This window comes from Notothenia rossii, assembly GCF_949606895.1.
Source record: "Notothenia rossii genome assembly, chromosome: 5".
NCBI lineage: Eukaryota > Metazoa > Chordata > Actinopteri > Perciformes > Nototheniidae > Notothenia > Notothenia rossii.
This window is the reverse complement of record NC_136903.1, coordinates 44,774,609-44,802,024: the sequence shown is the minus strand read 5'-3', so window position 1 is coordinate 44,802,024 and position 27,416 is coordinate 44,774,609. Positions and strand designations below refer to the sequence as shown.

Sequence of the window (27,416 nt, the reverse complement as noted above, 5' to 3'; positions counted from 1 at the left end):
CAATATTTTAGATCAACTAAAGTATATCTAATCTTGTAATTCAATAATATATAGTGTTTATATATTAAATAATCATAATTATAATGTAAATGTTTACATTACACTTCTTTATTTGTTATGCTCATACTTTAACCTTTACAATCGTTTGCTTTAATATGCAGTATATTTTTGTGTTTGCTTCCTCCTGCTCCCTTTCGGACACATACTGTATGATTTATTATTATTATTAATATGAAGATATTATTAAGATAAGATAAGATGTTACTTTATTGATTGAACATTTTAGTTTAGAATGTGCTGTCCCACGGTAATTCAGAAGGCTCACAGGTCACATTCCGACCATTATTTAAAACAATAGGTGCTTTCACACCGTCGACAGTTTGATTTGTATAGAGGGAGCTCTGTCAGTTTTCAAATTACCCATTTGCTTTCGGGGAGCCCTATTTTTCAGAGCACATCCTGCTACTAAATATGTCACGCACGCTCTGTTGACTGGCGCAGCAGCGCGGATGCGATCAATTGCTATAAAAACACTCTTCTACTAATACAGACGGTGTCACTATGCCGGCGGATGTGGCCGTTGTTGAAGCCTCTTCAGGCTCCGCATCGGCAGGCCTCTCCCTCGGTGTGGAGCTGTCAAACTCGACCCTAACGCCGCTTACAGCCGGCCAACTAAAAGTTATTTTCCATTCACGTTGTCATTTTTAGACTCCTTCGCTTCTTTGCTTGTGAATCCAAAAGCTATGACGCTTGGCTGTTTTCGTTTTGCCATATTTTTTTATTACACAGCCAGAGTTAAAAAAATATCAATATGAACATTTCAAATACCGCGCCGGCATCACCGCCATAACCATAGCAACGTAAGTAAGAATGCAGCGCCGCCACTTACAGATGGCAACACCCAGACATATTCACAAATATAAAACAAATATTCAGAAACTGTAATGAACAATAACTATTATTTATTTCAAGAACTGTTATTTACAGAAACTCAACATTTCTAATCTGTGTGACACAAATATGCACGATTGTTTTGGGCTCCCCCTATTTATTTCAAAGTCAGCCATCAAGGGAGCTCCCTCCCTCTTCGGGGGAGCCAAGCTCCCCCTAGCTCGCCCCCATTTCGAACAGTGTCTGTGGCTGAATGGCCAGCGATTAGGTGCAGCGCATTTATCATAGGTGATCAGAGCTAACTGCCTGCCGTCAGATTTCATTTAAAAAACAGATCTGATTTTAAGACTATTTCTGCGCTCATAAAGAATGATAAGAATAAGAATAATCAGGGTGTCCGCGCGGTAGTAAAAGGTAGTAAAAGGTAGTAAAAAGAATCTACCCAAATTAAGGCCCTTGAAAGGTAGTAAAAGGTAACAAACGCAATTTGACTTGGTAGTAATTTTTTTAAAACTCTGCCTCAATATATAATGAGTTTCCATTGTTTGCTTATTATTTGTGTCTGCATGTTTGAATTTCATCTAGCCTACGTAGTTTAAAAATATATACGGTGCTAACAGGACCTGAGTGAGGCGTAGTTGATAGCAATGACGTAGAGGTAACCTGTGTGGACTTCATAGCCTATCAGCGACGCTTACAACATTTTCCGCCTTTTTCCAACAATTGACGTTAGCAGAGCCGCCTTTTGCCACAGTTGCAGTCTACTTTTTCTGATGTTAGCAAATTCGAGCAAATTTAGTGTGAAATGGGGAAGTGCAAGTTTTCGCAATTATGGGTTGATGACCCCTTATATAAAGACTGGCTTAAACCCGTCATAGGAAATGACCGTGAAGCATTTTGCAGTGTCTGCAAAAAAACTATAAATGTTACCTGGAACGGCATTACTGCTATCAAGTCCCACAGTGGATCGGCTATACACCAGCAGCGGCTTCGGGTGAGGGGGGGACAGCTGCCGATTTCGTTGTTTTGCGATGCTAGCAGCAGCACCACACAGATCGCGGCAGATCATGCCAACTTATCAGCAACAGTCGCACCACCTCGGCAGCAAACCAGTGCCACCAGCACCACCACGGCTGCGATAGCCAAACAGCAGACGTTACCGCCACAAACATCAGCCCTCAGGGCTGAGGTTCTCTGGTGCCTGAACACAGCAGCTAACCATCATTCATTCAATTTGAATGAGGGCATTGGGGAATTGTTCGAAAACATGTTCACTGACTCCGACATAGCCAAAAGTTTTGTTTGTGGCAAAGATAAGACATCGTATATCCTTGGATTTGGCATTGCTCCACATTTTAAGAAGCTTCTTATAAATAGCATCAATGCTTCTGGGCCATATGTTGTCATGTTTGACGAGTCTCTGAACCAGTCCGCCAAGAAGAAGCAAATGGATATTCACGTTCGGTTCTGGAGAGATGACCGCGTGACGTCTTCATATTTTGGGTCACAGTTTCTTGGACATGCAAGGGGCTGAAGACTTGCTGCAAAGCATTAAAGTGAGTTGATATTTTCTTGTTTGTTCTTTCTTATTGTCGTTATATGCCCATTTGAAAATGTTTATGTCATAGTTAGCCTAAGCTTTAGCCTACACGACGTGTGTGTCGGGTGTGTTTTGTGACCCTGCAAGGCGATATCAGTCGCTTTGCGCTCAATGCTATTTTGAGAAAATCCACGGTAAACAAACATCCGGGTTAAAATGTTGAATTTCATGTTTTCGCATAATTTGACAGTATACAGTCTACATATCATTTCATATCGTGGACAAATCACGGAAAAACATACGTTTTGACTGTTAAGCCCGGTGAAGATGCAACACATTAGCAGTCATACCATTTGTCAACGCCGCTTAAAAAGGTGATTTTCTCCTCTTCTAGCATTATCATGACAGGAGAACCATGCCACTTTGGATACAGTTATCTTAACGATTGTTCTAGCAATAGCCTCAATATACATATCGTTGGAAAGCTTAGTTTATGGCCGTTCATATGAGAACAATAACTTAGTTTTGTACATTTTACCAAAGCGACTGGTTTCGCCTTGCAGGGTCACATTTTGATGAAGGATTTGGTTAATATTTCTGAAAGATGCATACTGGTACTACAAAGGGGGAAACACGTTTGACTTATACTTACTGGCACTGTATTTACTGTCTATCTATTGTCTATTTTATGAATAACCAAAAACCACAGGACAGATTAAAATTTTCAATAAACTTTGTTTTTTGTGACAATTCACAGGAATGTGTTGCACAACTCAACTTGAGACACCTGCTGTCTGTCAGTATGGATGGCCCAAATGTCAACTTCAAGCTGCTGAAGCTCCTTCAGAACGAACATTCAGAGCTTCATGGGGATGCACAACTCATCAGTGTTGGCAGTTGTGGCTTGCACACCCTCCACAATGCCATGAAGGCAGGATTCGCAACATGGCAGGTAGACAAACTGTTGCGAGCTATGCACTACATCTTCCACAATGTTCCTGCCCGTAGAGAAGATTACACCGCCACCACAGGATCTTCTACCTTTCCCCGATCTTTCTGTGGCCACAGATGGGTGGAAAATGTCCCTGTGGCTGAGAGAGCTGTCGACATTTGGCCTGTGCTTTTAACATATGTTGATGCTGTTCAGAAGAAAAAGGTGACAAACCCAAACACGGCGTCATATGATATCATTTTGGCAGCACGGGATGATAATTTGATAATTCCAAAGCTCCAGTTCTTCTTGTCAGTTGCACGAAGCTTCAACCCCTTCCTGACCAAATATCAGACCGACGAGCCTGTGCTGCCCTTTTTTGCTAAAGATCTGAAAGAACTCCTGATGGTAAGAAATGTAATTCCTGTAGAGTAACTGTCTTTATTTGAATGTGATTAAACTGTATCAGTTGACAGGTGTGACTTGATTGCTAACAGTTTTTGTTGTTCTTTTAAGGCTTTACTGCGGCGATTTGTTAAAAGGGAACTTATACAGGACCGAAGCCCACTGCAACTTATCACAATCCAGGTGTCTGAGGAGAAGAACTGGGTGGCTCTGAAAAATGTGGACATCGGCCTGGGTGCTGAATCTGCCATCAAGGTAATTACTGCAGATACTTTCAATGTCATACATGAAATGTGCTGTCGGCACAAATAAATAGTTACTTTGAACTATTAGGGTAGAAAATGAATGAGTAACATTGGGCATTATTTAACCACCTCTGTGGTAAGCAATATAGCTATCGTAATTGTGTGGTTGTTAATGGTTATCTTTCAAACTTCAGTGGTCTTCACCACCAGGCCTTTGGCATTGAGGCTTAAACTGAACCACAGCCATGAGGATATACCAAACCTCTTTCTCACTCTGGTTAAATTGTTAGGATTGTTTTAAATGTGTAACTTGTCATAGTTTAATTTCCAATCATAGCAGTGAATGTTTATGCATCCTGAACTCATCCTGAACTATACTCACATATCCCATCACTCCCCCACCCACCCACCCACACACACAAACACACCCACACCCACACACACACACACACACACACACACACACACACACACACACACACACACACACACACACACACCCAGAGAGCAGACAACCAACATCTTTTCCCCACAGGTTTTACACAAGTATCTCTATATATGTGACAAATAAATATCCTTGTATGAACATTAATGTTCTCTATTTGTTAGGCCCTTCAGAGCAAACCAGGAGGCAAGATAGGGGAGCTCTCTCTGCTAACCTTCAGGAAAGAATGTTTGCAGTGCCTTGTTAAGGTTGTCATGAAATTGCAAGACAAATCCCCCCTAAAGGTTCCAATGGTTAGGCACATTGCATGCCTTGATCCCACACAAATCCACCAAGAACCGGAGTGGTGCATCAAGCAAATGAAGAGTGTAGTGCAGACATTCCTTCAGGGAAAGAGATTGACAGGTGGCATTCCAGCTGGTAAGAAAAAATACAGTATGTCTAGGGACAGGGAAGGTCATTCAAATGAAGGCCATGTTCTAAGGGTGTTCTACTTTGAAATGTACTTAAATGTCATTAATGATTATGTTTTTGTCAATATTGTAGGTGATGTTATCATTCAACAGTTCGAATCGTTGACCTCTGTGGAAGGACGGGATGAACGTTTCCTGGCTTTCAAGCCACTGAAGGACCGCCTTGATGTGTTCTTCTACACAACCCTCAGCAGGCCTTACCCTGACTTGCTGCAGTTTTGCCAGAGTCTCCTCCTTCTTTCCCATGGCCAAGCCACTGTGGAAAGAGGATTTTCAGTGAACAAAGAGGTGGAGACATGCAATCTCCATGACCGCACACTGGAATCACTGAGACTAGTTTGTGACAGGATCAACAGTTGTGGTGGTGTTTTGAAAGTGCCCCTCACAAAGGAGCTCCTTGCCTCTGCCTCATCAGCTAGATCCCAGTACAGACTGTACCTTGACAGTGAAAAGAAAAAGAGAGAGAGTGCTGCCCATGCTCTGAGGAGGAAGGCAGTGGAGGAGGAGCTTCTGGACCTCAGAAGACAGGAAGAGGTACTTTGCCGTGTTTGTCACTCACTGGAAAAGGACGCGGACAAGTTGGCCGAGCAGGCTGAGGGAAAGGCTGGGTCCAAAATGGCTGAACTGATAATCAAGTCCAATACCCTTCGCAGAAGGCAGAAAGAAAAAAAAGAAGAGCTCTGCAAATTGGAGAAAATAATTGAAGATAAGTCCTCACAACTGAGACTTCTGTGACTGTACACCCATCCATCCATCCATCCATCTTCTCCCGCTTATCCGTGGTCGGGTCGCGGAGGTAGCAGTTCCAGCAGAGAGCCCCAAACTTTCTTTTCCCTGGCCACATCAACCAGCTCTGACTGGGGGATCCCAAGGCGCTCCCAGGCCAGAGAAGAGATATAATCCCTCCATCTGGTTCTAGGTCTACCCCTTGGTCTCTTCCCAGCTGGACGTGCCTGGAACACCTCCCTAGGGAGGCGCCCAGGTGGCATCCTAACTAGGTGCCCGAACCACCTCAACTGGCTCCTTTCGACGCGAAGGAGGAGCGGTTCAACTCCGAGTCCCTCCCGGATGACCGAACTTCTCACCTTATCCCTAAGGGAGACACCAGCCACCCTGCGGAGAAAACCCATCTCGGCCGCTTGTACCCGCGATCTCGTTCTTTCGGTCATGACCCATCCTTCATGACCATAGGTGAGGGTAGGAACGAAAATGGCCCGGTAGACAGAGAGCTTTGCCTTTTGGCTCAGCTCCCTTTTCGTCACAACGGTGCGGTAAAGAGACTGCAGTACCGCTCCCGCTGCTCCGATTCTCCGACCCATCTCACGCTCCATTGTTCCCTCACTCGAGAACAAGACCCCGAGATACTTGAACTCCTTCACTTGGGGTAAGGACTCATTCCCTACTTGGAGTGGACAGTCCATCGGTTTCCTGCTGAGAACCATGGCCTCAGATTTGGAGGTGCTGATCCTCATCCCAGCCGCTTCACACTCGGTTGCGAACCGATCCAGTGAGTGCTGAAGGTCGCAGACCGATGAAGCCATCAGAACCACATCATCTGCAAAAAGCAGTGGTGCAATCCTTAGTCCACCGAACTGCAGACCCCCTCCCCCACGACTACGCCTCGAAATCCGATCCATGTATATTACAAACAGGATTGGTGACAAAGCGCAGCCCTGGCGGAGGCCAACCCTCACCTGAAATGGGTCCGACTTACTGCCGAGGACCCGGACACAGCTCTCGCTTTGGGAGTACAGAGATTGGATGGCCCTGAGTAGAGACCCCCTCACCCCATACTCCCGCAGCACCTCCCACAGTGACTCCCTTGGAACCCGGTCATATGCCTTCTCCAAGTCTACAAAACACATGTAGACTGGATAAGCATACTCCCAGGCACCCTCCAGGATCCTTGCGAGAGTAAAAAGCTGATCCGTCGTTCCACGACCAGGACGGAATCCGCATTGTTCCTCCTCAATCTGAGGTTCGACAATCGGCCTGACCCTCCTTTCGAGTACCTTAGAGTAAACTTTCCCGGGGAGGCTGAGTAGTGTGATGCCTCGGTAATTGGCACACACCCTCTGATCCCCCTTTTTGAAAAGGGGAACCACCACTCCGGTCTGCCACTCCTTCGGTACTGTTTCCGACTTCCACGCAACGTTGATGAGACGTGTCAACCATGACAGTCCCTCAACACCCAGAGCCTTCAGCATTTCTGGGCGGATCTCATCCACCCCCGGGGCTTTGCCACTGTGAAGTTGTTTGACGACCTCAGTGACCTCCCCCCGGGAGATTGGTGTCGATCCCCCTTCATACTCCAGCTCTGCCTCTAACATAGAGGGCGGAGTTGTCGGGTTCAGGAGTTCCTCAAAGTGCTCCTTCCAACGCCCTAACACTCCATCAGTTGAGGTCAACAACGTCCCATCCTTACTGTACACAGCTTGGATGGTTCCCTGCTTCCCCCTCCTGAGGTGTCGGACAGTTTTCCAGAACAACTTTGGTGCCGCCCGAAAGTCTTTTTCCATGTCTTCTCCGAACTTCTCCCACACCCGCTGCTTTGCCTCGGCCACGGCTGAGGCTGCTGCCCTTCGGGCCTGTCGGTACCTTGCAACTGCCTCGGGAGTCCCCCGGGATAACAAATCCCTGAAGGCCTCCTTCTTCAGTCGGACGGCTTCCCTGACCACCGGTGTCCACCAGGAGGTTCGAGGGTTACCGCCCCTTGAGGCACCTAGGACCTTGAGACCACAGCTCCCCGCCGCGGCTTCGGCAATAGAGGCTTTGAACACCGACCACTCTGGTTCAATGTCCCCAACCTCCACAGGAATGCCCGAAAAGCTCCGCCGGAGGTGTGAGTTGAAGGCCTCCTGAACTTGGGCCTCCTCCAGACGTTCCCAGTTCACCCGAACTACACGTTTGGGCTTACCAGGTCTATCCAAAGGCTTCCCCCGCCACTCGACCCAACTCACCACCAGATGGTGATCAGTTGACAACTCCGCCCCTCTCTTTACCCGAGTGTCCAAAACATACGGCCTCAGGTCCGATGATACGATAACCAAATCGATCATGGACCTTCTGCCTAGGGTGCTCTGGTACCACGTACACTTATGAGCATCCTTATGTTCGAACATGGTGTTTGTTATGGCCAATCCATGACTAGCACAGAAGTCCAGTAACAAACCACCACTCCGGTTCAGATCAGGGGGGCCGTTCCTCCCAATCACTCCCCTCCAAGTGTCTCCATCATTGCCCACATGTGCGTTGAAGTCTCCCAGCAAGATTAAAGAGTCCCCTTCAGGAGCCCCATACAGGACTCTTTCCAGGGTCTCCAAGAAGGCCGTATACTCTGAACTGCTGTTGGGTGCATAAGCACACACAACAGTCAGAGTTTTCCCCCCCATAACCCGCAGGCGTAGGGAGGCAACCCTCTCGTCCACTGGGGTAGACTCCAACAACGAAGCACCCAACCGGGGACTTGTGAGTATCCCCACACCCGCCCGGCGCCTCACACCTTGAGCAACTCCGGAGAAGAATAGAGTCCAACCCCTATCCAGAAGTAAGGTTCCAGAGCCGACGCTGTGCGTAGAGGTGAGCCCAACCAGATCCAACTGGTAACGCTCCACCTCCCGCACAAGCTCCGACTCCTTCCCCCCCAGAGAGGTGACGTTCCACGTCCCCAAAGCCAGCTTCTGTCGCCCGGGTCTGGTCCGTCGAGACCCTCTGCCTTCACTGCCACCCTTCTGGCAGCGCACCCGACCCCATTGCTGTTTCCCGTAGGTGGTGGGCCCGCGGGACGGAGAAGCGGAGGTGTTGCCCACGTTGCCTTTTCGGGCTGTGCCCGGCCGGGCTCCGTGGCAAGCCCGGCCACCAGACGCTCGCCGACGAGTCCTCCTTCTGGGCCTGGCTCCAAAAGGGGACCCCGGGCTTCCTCCGGGCCGGGTATCCTCACTTCGTGTGTCGTCTTTCATGAGGTCTTTTGAGGTCAACAACGTCCCATCCTTACTGTACACAGCTTGGATGGTTCCCTGCTTCCCCCTCCTGAGGTGTCGGACAGTTTTCCAGAACAACTTTGGTGCCGCCCGAAAGTCTTTTTCCATGTCTTCTCCGAACTTCTCCCACACCCGCTGCTTTGCCTCGGCCACGGCTGAATTGAAGATAAGTCCTCACAACTGAGACTTCTGTGACTGTACACCCCTCACAGTTATTGTTTTAAATGTTTCTCTTAGATACAATGTAGATTGCAACAACTGCACACAGGCACACCCACAGACGAATGCAGGCACACGCACACACAAACACACACACACGTACACCCCTACAGTTATTGTTTTAAATGATTCACTTAGATACAATGTAGATTGCAACAACAACAACATCCATACAAAGGCGCACCCACAGACATGTGCATACATGCACTCCTCACACACGTTATTGTGTTTAAATATGGTGAATGTTATATTGAAGCAGATCTTTGAAAGCTGTAGTCCTCAGAGCATATTGTTCATTAAAGTTATTTATTTGATTGATTTTCAATTTTTTTCATTAATACGCATTATTAATACGCACCAGTAACTGCTTAAGTGTGTGTGTGTGTGTGTGTGTGTGTGTGTGTGTGTGTGTGTGTGTGTGTGTGTGTGTGTGTGTGTGTGTGTGTGTGTGTGTGTGTGTGTGTGTGTGTGTGTGTGTGTGTGTGAGAGAATGCGTGTTTGTGAGAGAATGCGTGTTTGTGAGTAAGTGTGTGTGATGTGACACTTTATTATTAATATTTATGGTTGTTAAGTGATATGTGTTTAAGAAGTGTCAAGGTTATTACTCACTTTATTAGGGCTAAGGGTCAACTCAACACTACAAAAAAAAACACAATTGACAATGACAATACTTAATGATCACAATTAAACATTAGTGTACCTGATATGTATGACGGGTGTGACAGTGTCACACTAATACCTTATAATTAGTAGTCCAAAAAGGGCTGCTGCTTGATGTCGTGTTGGTAGTAAAAAATATTGTGGAGGTAGTAAAAAAGGTAGTAAAAGGTAGTAAATTCATCTCTATGAATCCTGCAGATACCCTGATAATGCGTATTGAACTGGTTTCATTAATTAGTGAGTTTATTTAACACTAGAACCGCCAATCGGGTCAATTTGTGTGATGTGTGTTGTGTGTGTGCAATGTAACTTTTTTTCAATAAAATATTAAAGTCTCCCAGTCCGTGACTTTTCCTGAAAGTGTGTTATGTAGCACCCTATGTTGTTAAAAATTGCATTCTAATATCGGGATTTGACGGGTTTAGGTAGGCCTATACAAAAACCTCTGGCGGTTCTAGTGTTAAGGTAATTAGGTACAGTAGACGCCCTTTTTTATCAGTAACGAATTTAGCAGTTGAACATAAAAGTCAACTAACTGAGGGTCACTTGCAATGACAGTGTTGTGTCTAACTGTAAGCTTGTCACTCAGAGTAACCTACCGTTAATTTAGCTGCTGGAGAAGAAAGATCAAGGGGGGAGGGGGGGAGAGAGCTGTGGTTGATGGGCCATTAGTTGTGTAAATACACAGCTGAGAGCTGCCGTTTCATTCAGACTGTTTAAAAAACTGTAACAACGGACTATTTTTCTTAGCGGATGCATTTCAATTTAAATCAATACATACAACTATTTTTTAAATCAATACATACAACTATTTTTTAAATCAATAAAAACATTTTCTAAATCCATAAAAGCATTTCAATTAATATTGGGAGTCATGTCGTTACTTTGTTGAGAATGTGGCCGTGTAATAAGCGGGATAATTTGCAGCAACTTGTTCCTTATGGGGAAAATAACACCCTTCATGTGTGTGTAGAGGTGTGTGTGGTTAAAAAACTGTCATGAAGTGAAGGAATTTCCTTCTATAAAACAGCTGTGGGCAGCAGTGAGTGTCACGGACATGAATTCATAGATCAAGCCAGACTGGTGCACACACTCTCCTGTCCTGCCAGGCGACACGCCCGTTCTAAGCCGTGTCCCTCACTCCTCACATCCCAAGCATCCACACAAGTGTATTATGTTGTTACATCTTTTCAGATGTTATGTTTCAGTTGTGCTCTGTCTATGTTCAGTGATGCAAATTTGTCACCTTTCGGCGAAATTCGCCGTTTTGAATCCAAAATAAGTCGTTTGTGTGATTCATGTAGATCTGCAATACAAATATTTTGGGGGTATGGGGGGGGCTGGGACCCGGAGTAATCTGCGGCCGTGAGCTGTTATGTGCCATCATGACACGCATGGTGTTCTTTTTTTATATATTATAATGAAGTACGAGCTGTGTGCTCGAGTCTTCCTGCCTGTCGGCTCTGCTCATGGATGTATAATAAGGCTCTGCTGCTCCGAGATGATGGTCTAGCTTCAGCAGCTACATTATCTACGGGTGCGTTCGTTAATATTAACTGTGCGTCCGGAGTCACTGTGGCACAGACTGGACCGCTGGTGAACAGCTGTTAGAACGGGCCGTTCAGGTGTTCAGAGCAGAGCTCCCTGTCGGAGCGGCAGAGCGTGATGTGAACTGAAAAGTTTTTCTGTGGCAATATTATTTAAGGAATCGTTGAGCTAGCTAGCTAGCATACATTGTCACTATCTGCTAACGTTAGCTTTAGCCTTCTATTTCTAATAGTTTTTTTCATAGGCTATAAACTGAGGTGGTATAAGTATATATATATTGTACTTGAGTAAAAGTAGAAGTACTCCGATCTTGTACTTGAGTAAAAGTAGAAGTACTCAGGTCTTGTACTTGAGTAAAAGTAGAAGTACTCAGATCTTGTACTTGAGTAAAAGTAGAAGCACACAGATCTTGTACTAGAGTAAAAGTAGAAGTACTCAAATCTTGTACTTGAGTAAAAGTAGAAGCACTCAGGTCTTGTACTTGAGTAAAAGTAGAAGCACACAGATCTTGTACTAGTAAAAGTAGAAGTACTCAGGTCTTGTACTTGAGTAAAAGTAGAAGTACTCAGATCTTGTACTTGAGTAAAAGTAATAGTCCCAGAGTGTAGGAATACTCTGTTACAGTAAAAGTCCTGCATTCAAAATGTTCCTCAAGTAAAAGTAGAAAAGTATTATCATCAAAATATAGTGAAAGTAGCGACAGTAAAAGTAGTCATTGTGCAGATTGGTCCATTTCAGAATAATAGATATGATATGTTTTATAATGATTGATCATGAAAGTGTTCTCAAAGCTGGTAAAGGTGCAGCTAGTTTGAATTACTTTGTATACTGCAGGGTAGCTTGTGGATTTACTCCAGGTGGAACTAAAGTCTGATTTAACACTTGATTATATTTCACTTAATTAATCCAGATCTGTGAAGTAACTAAAGGTATTAAATACATGTAGTGGAGTCAAAGTACACCATATACCTCTGAACTGTAGTGGAGTAGAAGAACAAGGTAGCAAAACATTGAAATACTTAAATAAAGTACAAGTATCTCAAAATTGTGCCCAAGTATAGTACTTGTTGAGTTTATGAACTTAGTTACTTTACACCATGTGGCTATAAAGATAAAAAGACTTAAGCCTTGCACAGAGGCATGAAAATACATTTTCAAAATGCTCAACAGTGCTGCCAAAATTATAAACTGACTGCTACACAATTTAAAATAAATGCTTTTATATATTTCTATTAGATGTGACTCTTTGGCGTTTCTTTTATTATTAACACTGCTGCTTTAGTTGTTCTGACTGCTAAAATCCTCTGTCATTCCGTGGGGTGGGGGAGCCGGGGGCTCGGATCCTTGTCACCTTTTTCATACCTGATGAGTTTGCATCCCTGTATGTTAAAAAGCCTAAGTCACCTTAATTCATGTAATAAAAACATCTCAGGTCAGTAACACTCAAAGCTAAATGTGCAATACCATGTTCAGCTATGTTACTATTTATAATGTTATTGTTGTTACATCAGAAGATGTACATATTGAAATGATTTCTTAACTTACAGTAGGCTATTTTTTACAATGTGTGTTGGAAGGATTTATTAAATTACAATGAATATTGTCATTGTTGAAGGCTTTTAGAGAAGGGTGAACTATAAGCCTGAATTACATAACATTTTATACCTAAAAACATAAAAGCCACAATAAATAAATCACAATTATTCTAGTTATTTTTACCTCCCGTATTGCTTTCAACCCACCAGCTTTTATGGTGTTGTTACGTCACTAACTGTAAGCTTGTCACATACAGTCTATGGTCACTCAGAGTAACCTACTGTTAATTTAGCTGCTGGAGAAGAAAGATCAGGGGGGGGGGGGAGGGGGGGAGAGAGCTGTGGTTGATGGGCCATTAGTTGTGTAAATACACAGCTGAGAGCTGCCGTTTCATTCAGACTGTTTAAAAAACGGTAACAACGGACTATTTTTCTTAGCGGATGCATGTCAATTTAAATCAATACATACAACTATTTTTTAAATCAATAAAAACATTTTCTAAATCCATAAAAGCATTTCAATTAATATTGGGAGTCATGTCGTTACTTTGTTGAGAATGTGGCCATGTAATAAGCGGGATAATTTGCAGCGACTTGTTCCTTATGGGGAAAATAACACCCTTCATCCAGATGAGGATCCCTCCGCTACACTTTGGGATCCTGATCGACCGACGAAGCTCCATTAAAATATACATATTTTTGGTGAATTACTGAGTTTAGGCACGTTAATAACGTTTTAATGAAGTTGAATACAGTATATTCATATGTGTCAGTGATTTCATGTCAATTCGGCGAACATAAACATAAATAATCGTGGTGAAGATGATGATTAAATTAGGATTAAAAATCGAGAGCCGGGCTGCATTTCCTCCCGTTCGTTTTTTTCGAATAACAAAATTATTTTGTTAAATAACAACATGGTGATGTTTTGTAAATGATTACATGTCTCTTATTTAGCACAGTAGTATGATATCCGTGACATATGGATCTTAACAAAGTTCCGCTGTACATCCAGCATACTGTATCTCACTTTATTTCACATGAGCTCCAGTGTGGAACCCCACTGCACCCCCCGGTGGATCATTGATCCATTGTAGCTGGCTTCATTATAATTACATTTATCTATCACGGGGGCGGTCTCAAGTCAAACTGGAGGTTTTCCTTTGAGCGAGGGCAGATCACGTACCAATCACGGCCCTCGCGTTTCAAACTGTCTGAAATGAATCGCTGCATCTGTAGGTGTCAGCTGCTACACTAATTATAATAGTTATATTTCTTAATTAATTAAGATAAGATATTACTGTATTGATCCCAATTTGGGAAATGTTTGTGTTGCAGCAGCATAACAAGAAAAACAAAATATAAGTTATTATATATACAAAAGTATGTGAGGGATGGAATATTCAATTGAATATAAATGTAAAATGTACATGTGATTTTACGTCCAAGAGAAGCTATGGAGCAGAGAGTTCTCTGCCAGCCAGAGGTGATTTGTTATTAGTTAAATATGTCAAACTGATTTCCCTGACTACAATCTTTAGTTACATGGTGAAACGTTATGTTGCTTGTACTAATTAGACTTATCATATAGGCCACACAGGTTTTAATAGGATGTATTCATTATCTTTACTCATGTTGCGGTCTTTTCAGCAGCGCCATCTCTAAAACGGCGATACAGTCACAACCCATTATTTACATTTCACCGTGACATAGACAGAAATGTAACGTCAGCTTACCTCATGGCACGAATCCAGACTCTCCTTTGGAAAACATTGGCCGGGAAACGATAGAACAAGCACGTTTCATGCGAAGACCTGTGGCTGCAACCCGGAGCAAAGCAGCAAACCATTGCGTAGCTAACTAGTAGCGCTAGCTTTAGCTAACGTTAGCTAACGAAACGAACTGCCGAGTAAAATTAGAAAACACTGGTAATTGATTATTCTATCATTTGTAAAACTACGGTGTTAAAAACGACAATTTCAAAAATACAGATTCTAATGGTCAGATATAGATATACAGATACTAAAGATAGGCAGGTACTTGCTTTCAAGCAGAACACAGGGGAAAACAAACTTAGCGGGAGTGTTTACGTGTTCTGCGTAATGACGTTCAACGGCCTCGACAATTTCTGTAGTCCTATTCAGCCATTTGGTAACAACCATTGTTTTTCAGACACGTAAACTCTTCAAAAATCCCCAGTGGGGTCACTGCTGATGTATTTAATGTCGTAGAACAAAACGTGATTCATCTCTTAAATCTGTGTCAACCACAGACCTTATTTCGAGCTATTTTCCAAAACCCTATGGAAAAAATGCATTGCTTTTTGAGGAAGGAACCGGAAGTGCTAAAAATGCTAACTTACTTCCGGGTTTTACGACGCGTCACTGCGGTTTTCTATTGCTTTCAACCCACCAGCTTTTATGGTGTTATTACGTCACTAACTGTAAGCTTGTCACATACAGTCTATGGTCACTCAGAGTAACCTACAGTTAATTTAGCTGCTGGAGAAGAAAGATCAGGGGGGAGGGGGGGAGAGAGCTGCGGTTGATGGGCCATTAATTGTGTAAATACACAGCTGAGAGCTGCCGTTTCATTCAGACTGTTTAAAAAACGGTAACAACGGAATATTTTTCTTAGCGGATGCATGTCAATTTAAATCAATACATACAACTATTTTTTAAATCAATAAAAACATTTTCTAAATCCATAAAAGCATTTCAATTAATATTGGGAGTCATGTCGTTACTTCGTTGAGAATGTGGCCATGTAATAAGCGGGATAATTTGCAGCGACTTGTTCCTTATGGGGAAAATAACATCCGTCATGCAGATGAGGATCCCTCCGCTACTCTTTGTGATCCTGATCGACCGACGAAGATCCATTAAAATATACATATTTTTGGTGAATTACTGAGTTTAGGCACGTTAATAACGTTTTAATGAAGTTGAATACAGTATATTCATATGTGTCAGTGATTTCATGTCAATTCGGCGAATTCGTGTTTTAGCTTTAACAACTGGCTCGGGTGTGGACACATGGTTACCCATTTTTATGGTTAGTACAAGAAAACCAACACTGCAATTTGGACAAACAAAAATGAACTCGCAATAAATACCAGCCTGACAGCAAAGTTCATTCAGCTCAATTTAGTCAGAATTAAGAGGTTTCAGAGGGGGTAGGGAATTATAGAAATGGAGCACCTTGACTTGCGCGTCCACCCTTGTATACAAGTGCTAAGAACGTGCCTGAAGACCGTCCAAAAGCGATAACTAGCTTATCCTCTTGCGACAACCACTACTCCATCAGTGGCGCTGTAAACCTCCGACCAGGAGAACACAGACTTTTTTTCGCTACCCTTTCTCTCCAACAACAGCACAGTTAACTGTAGTCCTACACGACCAGCCTATACACCCGCCATCGAGTTCATCACAACGATGAAACACAGTTTTGTTCTATACTTGCTTCAATTAGCCTATAATTGTATGTATGTACCCCGGACCGGCACCAGTTCGTCCAGCATAATTTAGGGAACTGTGTCGCATCGGGTAAATGCACGCACCTTGCGCTGCCCCGGCCTTGCCAGCAATGTAGAAGAAGGTCACAAACAACGACTGCTTTTAGACCATCTCGTTTTTAATAGAGACGGCGGTGGTGTGAGTTAAAGATATAGACAAAAAGCTGTGACTTTCTCCCTCTCAGCTGCACGACTTCCAGCCACCCAGACACGGGGGGATGTTTACACACACACCCGCGGCTGCTTGTGCAGCCGTGCTGACAGAGGCGATGGGGGGAAATATCCCGGACTGCTTATTTTTAACTGCTGTGTTGGCTGCTGAAACCCCCAGAATTTGGCGATTCGTTCAATACAAATCTTTACATTGCTTTCAAACAGAAGTTCCACTTTACTGATGCCTTTCTTTGAGGTTACTCTGAACATGAGCTGTGCGTGCTTGTATGGTACTTCCGTTCCGAGCAGCATACACAGAGGAAATCAGCCAGGATAACAAATCCCCAGACACTGATTCCCTGTTTTTTTTTATCCCCAAATGTTCATTAACCAAAAACGAAATACAGCCGCTCAGCTTCACAGATAATTTTAGGGTACCGTCAATCACAGATTCTGGTAAGGCAATGTCCAATTGTGGATTTGAAATTACACATACCAGTTTCTGAAGATTTGTTGGTATCCTGCCGACAACGCCAATTTGTGGAGGGAACTTCTGTGTAGCAATGCAGTGGGAGTCACCGACTCATGAAGGAGACACAGGACGAGCAGGAGTTCTGATGTCAAACACTGATATTTAATACAAGCATCCGCCGGAGAAATTCACATCACAAGTCACACAGTCAAAGGTTCTGACTGCACGGGTGGGTTGCCATGTCAAATCTGATCAGCCTCGCATCTTGGTAGACCTTTTAACTAGTTTACAGAGAGTCAAATCCACATATTGGGGATGGGCGTAAACATCTGCAGACACAGGAGATGTCTCTCACATCTGTGGAGCTTAGAAAGCCAGCGTTCTCACTGTCGTAAAACCCCCCCTGTGCCCACCAGGTCAGGCCATAAAACCTAGTATCAACATACGACTGCATTAACACATTCCTTACGGAGATTAGAAGCATGGATGGTCGTAAATGTCAACACACAGCATATGTTAAATGTCCCAGCGTATAAAACGAGGCCTCGCCTCCTGACTGTCATCCTTTTCTCTTCAGCAAGCAAGACAACTGAGCAAAGCTAAGCGAGAAGTAGGAAAAACATGGACTCACCTCTGTTGGAGCAACGTCCCTGCCCTTCGTGCCAGGGCTTAATTGACGGCACCGTTCTCTTTTGTGGCATTTTAAAAGAAGTGAACTGCATCATTGTCTATTATGAGAGTTTGGAGTTGGAGTTTGGAATAACCGCAGTAGATTTAAATTCCACCACCACCCATTGTTTTACTCATTCTCCCATCTGTTATTTGCGAGAATAATTTATTATATTATGTATGCTATCCATTAATTACCTGGGGAATTTCAGTACACTCTCCTTTAAGGTCAGTTTTGATCTTTACCTTTTCCTGAAATATCGTGGTCTGCTGCATGCTCTACAGTGTTCCTCAAATAGTCGCTAACTGTCTTCAGTTAGGGACTAGTCATCTAAATAAAATAAATGTAATTATATTTATTGACTAATGTTATCATGTGATACGAACCCAAAGCCTGTAGTATTTCTGTGAGTTTGTGATTGGTGTAAACTGAAGGAGTTTCAATACATTTGACGGAGACATACTCAATACATTTGAAGGAAATGTGCTGTAAACAATAGAGCAAATGCACTGCTCTTTGACGCACAGCAATAGAGGCAAGCAATACAGGGACTGCAGTTCCTCTTTTATGGTACAAAGCTCCACAGGGTCTAGCAGAATGGCTGCCCTCTGATCTGTTTCCTACCTCTCTGTTCCCTGAAAGCCTCTTTGGTTTCTCTCCTCTCAGCGTTTGGCTCTCTGCCCTGCCTGGCTCAGACTCGTCCTTTTAACATCAAATCCACTTCGTGCATCGACCTGTCCGTATCGGAGCCCGGTCCCCGGCAGCCGTCCCGCCCCCGCGTCCTGCTGAAGGCTCCCACTCTGGCCGAGATGGAGGAGATGAACATATCTGAGGTGAGGCCAGACAGAGATGGGAGGGGTCGCAGTAGCACATGCGTTGTTTCCCAGCTCTGGTGGGTTAGATGGAAAGGGAAAATATTTTTGAGATTAAGTCTATTTTTCCCCTCCAGTTGTTTAACATCAAAAATTGAAGAGGGGTTACTCCTGCACTCCCACAGACATTTGAGTTTCTTGGAGGCTGCTAAATAATGTATTTTAGATGTTGGCCAATTTCAGTTCAAAATAGATTAGGCGTTCAATGATTAGTCTCCCATACTTGAGAGCTGACAAATGTTTTGTAATTGTTTGGCTCGAAATAGACATTTTGAGAAGATTTAAAGAGGCCCTATTCTTCTTTTTGGGTGTTTCCCTTTCCTCTAGTGTGTTATATAGGCTTCTGTGCATGTAAATGTGGGAGGCGGTCGCGTAGTGGGTTAGTGCATTGGTGTTTGGATCAGGTTCAAACCCCACTGCAGTCAGCATGTCGTTGTGTCCCTGAGACACTTCACCCCAAAGTGCTCCTGTGGGGATTTCCCACAGTACTGAGTATGTTTGTCGCTCTGGATAAAAGCGTCTAACAAGTAACATGTATTGTATTGTAAATGGTGTGCAAAGGTTAAATTCCCTGTATTCCCTCCAGAGGGGGTTTCTCTCCTTCCTACTATTGGTAGGAGTGTGTGTGGCTTCAGCTGTCTGTGTGCCCCTGTGAGATGCATGCATGAGATAAACAAACCCAGTTTTGAATCGCTACAGATGTAAAACTCCACAGGAAACCTTGAGGTTACCATGGAAACGTACCCCTCCAGACTAACCTGCTCCTGATCTGGGCCATGTTGAGGTGCAGCTTCACTTCAGACTGAAATACAGTTTTGTTTTTTTAAGAATGTATCAATTCATAGGACTAGTCAGTTATGATGCGATTAGTGAAGTTGGATTAGATTAGATGTACTTTATTGAACCCAATTTGGAAATGATTTCCTTCAGAGCAGCATGCAATCAAGGCATTGAAATACAAATCAAAATAAATCAGAAAATAAACTGTAAATATATACATATCATCTGGTAGTCAGCTTTATGAAAGTGTAATCTTGGTTGAGTTAAGTTCATTCACACAAACCCTAACATTTCAGCCAAAGAATAATGTTAAAGAGTCCTCTCCTGCTGATGTTCAGGTTCATATTCATATTTAGTCTTTCTACTGGGACATGTCTCCATGCTTTAACGTTCAAAAAGCTTTTTATTTTTCTCATACTGCCTGTGCTGCAGCACCTCTTTTCACCCTCTGTTTGAAACCAGAGCCCAGTCTGCTCTGATTGGCTCTATTGTGATTGGTCAACCGCTTAGAGATGTCCGCCCCTTAGCCAATCATGCCAATTGAAGCATGGTAGTGATGACACTATGTTACAGAAGTAAATAAAGGAGTCCAATGGAGGGCTTCTTTAATGAGCTAGATGACAATTACATTCTTATCCTATGTTGCATTCTACCCCCCCAGGAGGAGGAGTCCCCAGAAAGCGGGGATCTGAGGCGGGCAGAGAGCTCCCCCATCCCTCTGAAGAGAGACCGCTCCTTCTCAGAGCACGACTTGGCCCTGCTGCGGGCCGAGATGCTGCCCCCCCTCTCTGACACAGCCCTGCTGGGGGGGGCGGTCCGGCTGCGGGGGGAGAGGCCTCGGTCCAGGACTCTGACCGGGGCCGGGCCACCTCCTACTCACAGAGGTCAGTTACTTTAGAAAATATAACAAGTCCTGACTTCAATAGAGAACGCAAATATAGAGTTTCAAATGTAGTCAGTGTTATTATATCAGCATCAACCCAACCAAGAATCAATTGATATTCAAAGGGATCCAATAAATGAGGAACACGTGAGTCCCTTTAATTACCATTGAGTTATCCATTTAAAAGTATCATGTTGCCATAGCAACACTTGCCGTCAACTTGCCATTACATTTTTGTGGGATTGCTTGAACGAGCTTCATGCATATCAATCAATCAATTAAATGTAAAACTGCTCCATGAGTCACTGTGAATTTCATATTGAAAGATGGCAGCTGTATAGTCGGTGAAGAGGCTTCGCTGACATGACCAGGGGGAGAAGGAGCGAAACATCATTTAAATCAATATTTTTCCCAACACTGTGACTTGTCAAACACAATATAAGTACAAGACTTTATAATCCCTGAACTTCAACAGGCGCTCCGGTCCAAACTGTGTGCATCACTTCTGGTTTCTGATGTGTTTTGAGCACATTTGTGTTTTTATATTTACATAGTTTAAAAAGTACAGTGTGTTTCTTCAGATGGAAGTGTTTTGGGTCTTTGTAGAGCATTCCCCTGTCAGCCACCGTAAGAAACTAATGAGAAACATTCAAGAAAAATGCAGTTGATGTTCTGGATATTGTTATTTCAATGTTATTCTACACGGCCCTTTTAGCACAAATTGAAACAATGATGAAAACAATTATTTCACTTAATCCATTTATAAAGGGGCATTGAAGTAGGAACTGTAATTGAAAGGCCTTAATATTCAAATAAAAAGTTTGTAAAAAATATAGATCATCATAAATATACACCTGGTGGCACTATTGCGACTAAAATAAGTGTATATTACCTAGTAGTTTTCCTTGCAATAACAACCTGCAGACTGTCGACCCTGTGTGGCAGATGATACAAGCTTGATGCAGTTTAATAATATATTATAATATGTTAAACCCGGGCCCACAACATTGAGTGCATTTACTGTAGATCAGGGGTGTCAAACTCAATTTCAACTCGGGCCACATTAGCATCATGGTTGCACTCCAAGGGCCAGTTTTATATATAAGACTATATAAGAATAAATATATTTATAAATATTTAATATATATAAAATCATTTATTATACAACATTATTTCCTCTGCATTGGATTATTATCGGATAGGTCACTTCATAATTAACTACGGGTGAAAGCAGAAATCTAGGGCAAACAATTGCAAGTCTCCTCAGTGCGCATGTCACAAAATGATTTAAAAATAAAAGCCAAATTCTGGAAAAACTAAAAAAATAAGTGAAATTCTGAAAAGAAAGTAACATTTTGAGGAAAAAAAGTCAGATTCCAGGAAAAAAGTCATATTTGAGATGCATTGTGTGACATGTAGTTTATGGGCAATGTGCTTATGTAAAGCGGCATGTAACCGTATAATAAACATATTATATTCTTTGCTCTTGTGGGGCCACATGAAATGAAGTCACGGGCCAGATTTGGTCCCCGGGCCTTGAGTTTGACACCCCTGCTGTAGATCATCAATACCAGTCTGATCACCCTCAGGTTCCAGCTCCTCTCCCTGGAGGCCTGGAAGGAATAAACTAAAGGTCAACACAAAACACAACAACTGCCTCTATTCTCTGCATAACTATCGTAATGTAATATCTACACTATTGGGAATAAAACACATTCAGAGTTTTTATTTAAATCTTTAAAAGCAAAAACATTTTTCAGTTTTGGAGAGAAAAAACTGAAAGCTCATGAAATGATTTCAGGATGAGAGGCGAGTCCTGTGTCAGTCCACTGTGCTGAACACCAACAGCCTCTACTAACAGGGAGATACAGCTTTAGCTGTTGGATGGATCATGATCAAATATAAAGAGGTGTGGATACAGTCTGACTGAGTGAAGGTCGGTGGAGGTTAATGGTTTGAGTTGTGGAGGATGTCTGCTCCATATCCACAGCTGATAACATGGATCCATTCTCAGCCTCTGGATGGCTGCATATTCACCAGGTTTAGGGAGTAATGGATTACTTTAACCAGGATTATGTAATTACGATACAAAAAAAGTAATTTGTATGTATTACCTTACAGTTAAATAAAAAATGCTCAATCAGATTACCTGCAGGATTACTGTACAATGTTACAATAATACAAATAAAAAAAGGTAGATACATTTTAGATCAAATACTGCCTTAATATTTTCATTTTGGTTTTCATTTAAGCTATTTTCATCTTTTTGGTTAAATGCAGTAGATAGACACCTGCAAACCTAGTGTTTGCTTTCAATACCTGTATTATACTAAAACAGCATTTGTAAACCTTACTGTCCTGTAGTGTCACGATCTTCGTGTTATGTCACGGTTTTAGTTTTGTGTGTCTGGTAATGGGTTTTGTTTGGCTGTTCTTTTCTCCCTGTTTCATGTTTTCCTCCTTGTTTTTTTGTCTGGTCCTTCTCCCTGTGTTTTTCCTCCCTGTCGTTAGTTTCCCTGGTGTGTCTGATTGTCTGATTGTGTTCGCCTGTTGCCCTTGTGTTTCTGCCTCCCCTGCCCGGCTGTTTCTCGTCTCATGATTACCCCTCCCTGTATTTAGTCTTGTCTCTTCCTGTGTTCTCCGTCGGTTCATTGTTTGTCTCTCCTGTCTCCCTCCATGTTGGTCACGGTCAGTTTTGTGTGTTTGTGCTCCCTGTGTTTTTCATGCCATGTTTTTGTGTTTATCAGCTTTTAAAATAAAGCTCGCCTTTTTCTTTCTAGACCTTTTACCTTTTTTTTTGTAGTCTGCATTTGGGTCCTACCTTTTTCCACGATTCTTAACACCTAGACTATAATTTAGAGGACACATTTTGATCCGAAATATCTTGGTTTCAGTGGCGTAACTTTCGACGGTGCAGTCGGTGCAACGCACCGGGGCCCAGAGCCGGCCAGGGGCCCATGCAAAAAAATATTGTTTTACAGTTTTTAGGGCCCCAATGGCATTGACCGGTTAACGCAGTCTTCAAAGTAACCAAGCAACCTAAATTAATTTGTATTTTGTCTGTCCAATGACCTTGCTCCCTTTCATGTCATGTGATACCTTGCGTGACGAGCGAACCGTTTACTAAACCTGTACTGTACTGTATCTAGCAGCAGCAAGTTCGGTAGCATTATAAAAAATGTAATAGCTTGCATTTATAATGTACTGCAAACCAAAGCGCAAGGGCGGCGCTCAAAAGAGAAAGAACAAGGAGATGTAACAGCTAAACTGACAAAATTAGACCTTTTTTTTTGTCATACATCCTCCTCGAAATCGAGCGCTAACGTCAGCAATGTGGACATGCAACGGGAGCCGGAGGCTAACGATAGCTCACCTGCCTCACCACCATCATTGCCATCTAGCTCCACAAGTGAAGCTGTATCCGTGGCCGTGGCTGTGCAACCTTCTTCTCCAGCCAGCCAGGAGGAGAGGCTGGATTTGGCTGTGCCCAGCGGTGGTCCAACAGTTATTTTTATCGTTCAATCGTTGGTCCACACTCACTGCCTGTTAAAATCCACTCGCCTTTTAAAAAGCTTGATTTTGTTCCCCAAACGAATTCTGTGGAGACCCGGAAAACATGGAAAATGAACCAAACGTGAAAACGCAGCAGCATTTGGATGTACTTCAACCAAAACCCAGGCAGTGATAAAGCGGAGTGTTCTAATATTAAGAGTTGCGTGAATTTCATTCAAGGCAAGGCAAATGTATTTACTTAACACATACATAGGGTAAATTCAAAGTAGTACATTCACTGACATGAATGACGTGGATATGGCGCCACCCTGTGTCATGTTTACAATACAGATTATTGACATTAGGTCTGGCAATACAGTCAATCATTATCCTGGTGATTATTATAAACCTAGTAACAGTTTTTCTTTTTTTTTTAAACGGCTCTTTTGAACGGCTCTTTGAAAGGAACGGAGCCATAAGATCCGGCTCCCTTCAAAGAGCCATAATTCCCATCACTAGTTAAAGCAACCGGTCTATGTAGGCCTACCGGCCCATTCGCCAGAAAAAAACATCAAGGAAACAGGTGTAATCCTCTTCTTAGTTCGCTGTGCCGTTGTCAGGCTGTGGTGGTCTGAGGCCAGGGCAGGCTGTTGTTGATAGCCTACATGTGGCGCTTCTGAGTGGTTGTGTATGTCCGTGCGTGTGTGGGCGCATCAGTGTGCGCTTATGTTTGGGGGGGGGGGCAAACAAATATTTGCACCAGGGCCAATCACAACCTTGTTATGCCACTGCTTGGTTTTATAATTTTCTAAGGTTATATTGTTCTGTTTTCTGAAATGATACACTTAAGTAAAAAACATCTTATAGATATTTTTTTTCTCTTGCATATATTAAAGAGCAACTTGCAGGTTAGAGACACCAGTGAATAAATGTGTAGGAAAATTATGTATAAACTAGATTTTCCCAAACATATACATAAATATACAATAGTGACATCTGGCGTCGTTTTTGTAAGACATTTTTACTCCCGCACTAAAAAAGCCTCCCATGTGACCTCCCGTGTGTGACGTCACATGGGGGAGAGCGGCCGGTCTAACGTATGAATAAACATGGATCACAATGCTAGTTTTGACACAGAAGAGGTTGAACATGTATATTCGAATGCATATGACGGACCACAACCTTATAATTATGAGCCTGCCAGGCGTACAAGAGACCAGGAGCAGCCAAGGATTAGAAGAAATAACAGCCATCGGCGACAAAGTGAGCTGTGGTGTGAGGAGAATCAGTGGAGAACAGGACAGCTGTCTTGGTGGGTGACCGGCGTTAGCTACAGTTAATGTTAGCTATCGTCAGTCACATCACAACATTGTAAAGTTAGCAATCATATATCAGGCTATAACTAAAGTAGTATTGATAATATAGTAACGTTACTGGCAGGACTGTTAATACTGATCCATAACAGAAACTAATGTGCAAGTATCAGCCGTATCTCGCGTTACCTAATCAAACTCCACACTACAGATGTAGCATTCCAGATAGGACTCACATGGGTGTGTCCCAGTCAAAAGCCCAGCGGATCCCAGTGGCTGAGGGCGTTGCCAAATTTCCCCATTTGTTCAATTACAGGATTTAACCATGAGATGGCGCTTTATACACAAATACACAAAGACAACTGGGTATTGTAGAACTTAGTCTGTTTGCAATGTTTGCAGCTCTGCAGTTGTGTTTGTTGAATACTGTAGCATTTCATCACTTATTTGTTATGGTTTTCACAGGCTACTATAATGAAAAAACATCAATATTTTAGAACAAATAAAGTATATAGTTTGCTTTATGCAGTATATTTTTTTTTTAATATTGTTGGGGTGTTTTTACACAGTACAGTAGATTGAAGTAAATCAATTTTTACATTAAGATAAGATAAGATGGACCTTTATTAATCCCCGTGGGGAAATTCAGTAGTTCAAACAGCAACAGGGTAAGAATGAAAAACAGGATAGCACAGATTCACACAGATTAATAAAATCAAAAATAAGATGAGCGATAAAAATAAAAATAATAATAATGAGAAACTATGTAATAAGAAATGAATAAAACTAAAATATAATTATCATATCATATATTATAATTTATTGTATTATTAAGTAATATCATACATTAACCCCATTATAGCAGATGCCACATTGAATGGATGAACACATTTATGCATCAATAATTACAACAGAGTATTTCTAAATATAAGTTCTAAAAATACTTATATGTATTTAATATGAATAACATAATGATTAATTTCAGATGATAATACTTCTCAGGGTTAGGTCCGGTGTGACAGCGCTTAGCTCTCTGCTGCAGAGAAGATCACTGCTCTAAACAAAGTCAAAAATCCTACATCCAAACGGAATAAATATAATTAATTATTATGAATACGTTAAGTCTTGTTCATTGTTTTTCACTTTTATTAAATGTTTGATATTTCCGGCACAGACCCTTTCATACCGGCAATGCGCGATAGAAACAACAGAAAGTGCGACACTTTAAATATGCCAGTGTTAATTTTGTCAATGAAAACTATGACGAAAAATGTTCGTCAACAACCTTTTTTACATGACTAAGACGAGACAATGACGAGCTAAAAATAGATTCTTGATGACGAAAACTATGACGAAATGTATAATTAGTTTTCGTTGACGAGACGAGACGGGACTAAGGTGTTAATGGTGCACTATCGGACATTCAAAATGCAGCATATTTTCCCCCAAGTGTCCATCTTGTCTGTCAAAATGCATCTTACGTTTCTAACTTGCAATATAATTATTTCCGCTCTCTTCACTCCAGAAGAGCGATCTCCCTGTGTCTCTCTGTGTGCGGGGGGCGGGGCCTAACAGACATGCATGCACCGGACACAGAGATCTGCCGGGGACGGAGCGTTCAGAGAGTATAGAGACACATTTTGACTAAAAGTTGACTAAAATGTAATTTTTCCTCGACTAAGGGTTGACTAAAACGTTTTGAGCTTTAGTCGACTAAAACTAGACTAAAACTACGAAGGATAGGAATGACTAAAATGTGACTAAAACTAATAACAATTTTCGTCTAACGACTAAGACTAAATCAAAAACAGCTGCCAAAATTAACACTGAAATATGCGAACACAAACCTACAGGCTGAGGGTTGGGAGATCACAGGAGGGGGGGGGGAGAGCTGTGGAATGTGACCATCCCCCTTGGGAGACTTACTCCACACATTCCGATGGCCAATTAGTTTTAAACAAAGAGTTTGCAGCATACAGCATAGGCAACATGGGGGCTGGGGGCTTCTCAAAAGATAAAATGCAGATATAATTCACTCTCTCGACTCGCTGGTATCTCGAGCTGAGCGCTCATTGGTGGTTTGTACCCCATGCTGCTGATGAAACTCTCCATTGGCTCGGCAAAAGTTTGTTGTTGTTTTGTGTCAGTTTTACGTCGCCACTTCCATTCACATTTTTCATCATTGTTCCAAAATATTTATCATCATGAAATTAATATCCATATTTTTTTATACTATACTTGCACTGCTTACCGTTTTCATACTTTATATATATTAGCATATTCATACACACTAGGGATGCTCCGATCGATCGGTCACCGATCGACAGAGCCGGCCCGACCCATTAAGCGACATAAGCGGCCGCTTAGGGCCCCGCAGCCACTAAGGGGCCCCCTA

The 27,416-nt window shown here is 42.6% G+C and overlaps 2 protein-coding genes across 3 annotated transcripts in view; both read left to right on the top strand.

Annotated features, from left to right (window-relative positions):
- The window catches only part of spire2 (spire-type actin nucleation factor 2), a 189,957-nt gene that overhangs the window by 76,945 nt on the left and 85,596 nt on the right, over nucleotides 1–27,416 (top strand). The window contains exons 8-9 of the mRNA XM_079681872.1: nucleotides 18,348–18,514; nucleotides 19,995–20,217. Of these exons, the coding sequence (XP_079537998.1) occupies nucleotides 18,348–18,514; nucleotides 19,995–20,217 (390 nt within the window). The remainder of the gene's footprint in view (nucleotides 1–18,347; nucleotides 18,515–19,994; nucleotides 20,218–27,416) is intronic.
- Nucleotides 1,273–5,708, top strand: LOC307039627 (uncharacterized protein). Of its 2 annotated transcripts, XM_079681874.1 has the most exons (5): nucleotides 1,273–2,447; nucleotides 3,189–3,770; nucleotides 3,879–4,022; nucleotides 4,622–4,877; nucleotides 5,004–5,708. In XM_079681874.1, exons 1-5 carry the CDS (start codon nucleotides 2,412–2,414, stop codon nucleotides 5,663–5,665), a joined length of 1,680 nt encoding a protein of 559 aa, XP_079538000.1. In that variant the 5' UTR covers nucleotides 1,273–2,411; the 3' UTR covers nucleotides 5,666–5,708. The 2 variants fall into 2 exon arrangements, with proteins under 2 accessions (XP_079538000.1, XP_079537999.1); XM_079681873.1 differs by lacking the exon at nucleotides 1,273–2,447 and having other exon boundaries at nucleotides 2,454–3,770.

Coding starts and splice junctions, on each gene's coding strand:
- LOC307039627 (XM_079681873.1), top strand. CDS start 3,036: ATGCATACTGGTACTACAAAGGGGGAAACACGTTTGACTTATACTTAC. Junction 3,771..3,878: donor ATCTGAAAGAACTCCTGATG/GTAAGAAATGTA, acceptor TGTTCTTTTAAG/GCTTTACTGCGGCGATTTGT. Junction 4,023..4,621: donor GTGCTGAATCTGCCATCAAG/GTAATTACTGCA, acceptor TCTATTTGTTAG/GCCCTTCAGAGCAAACCAGG.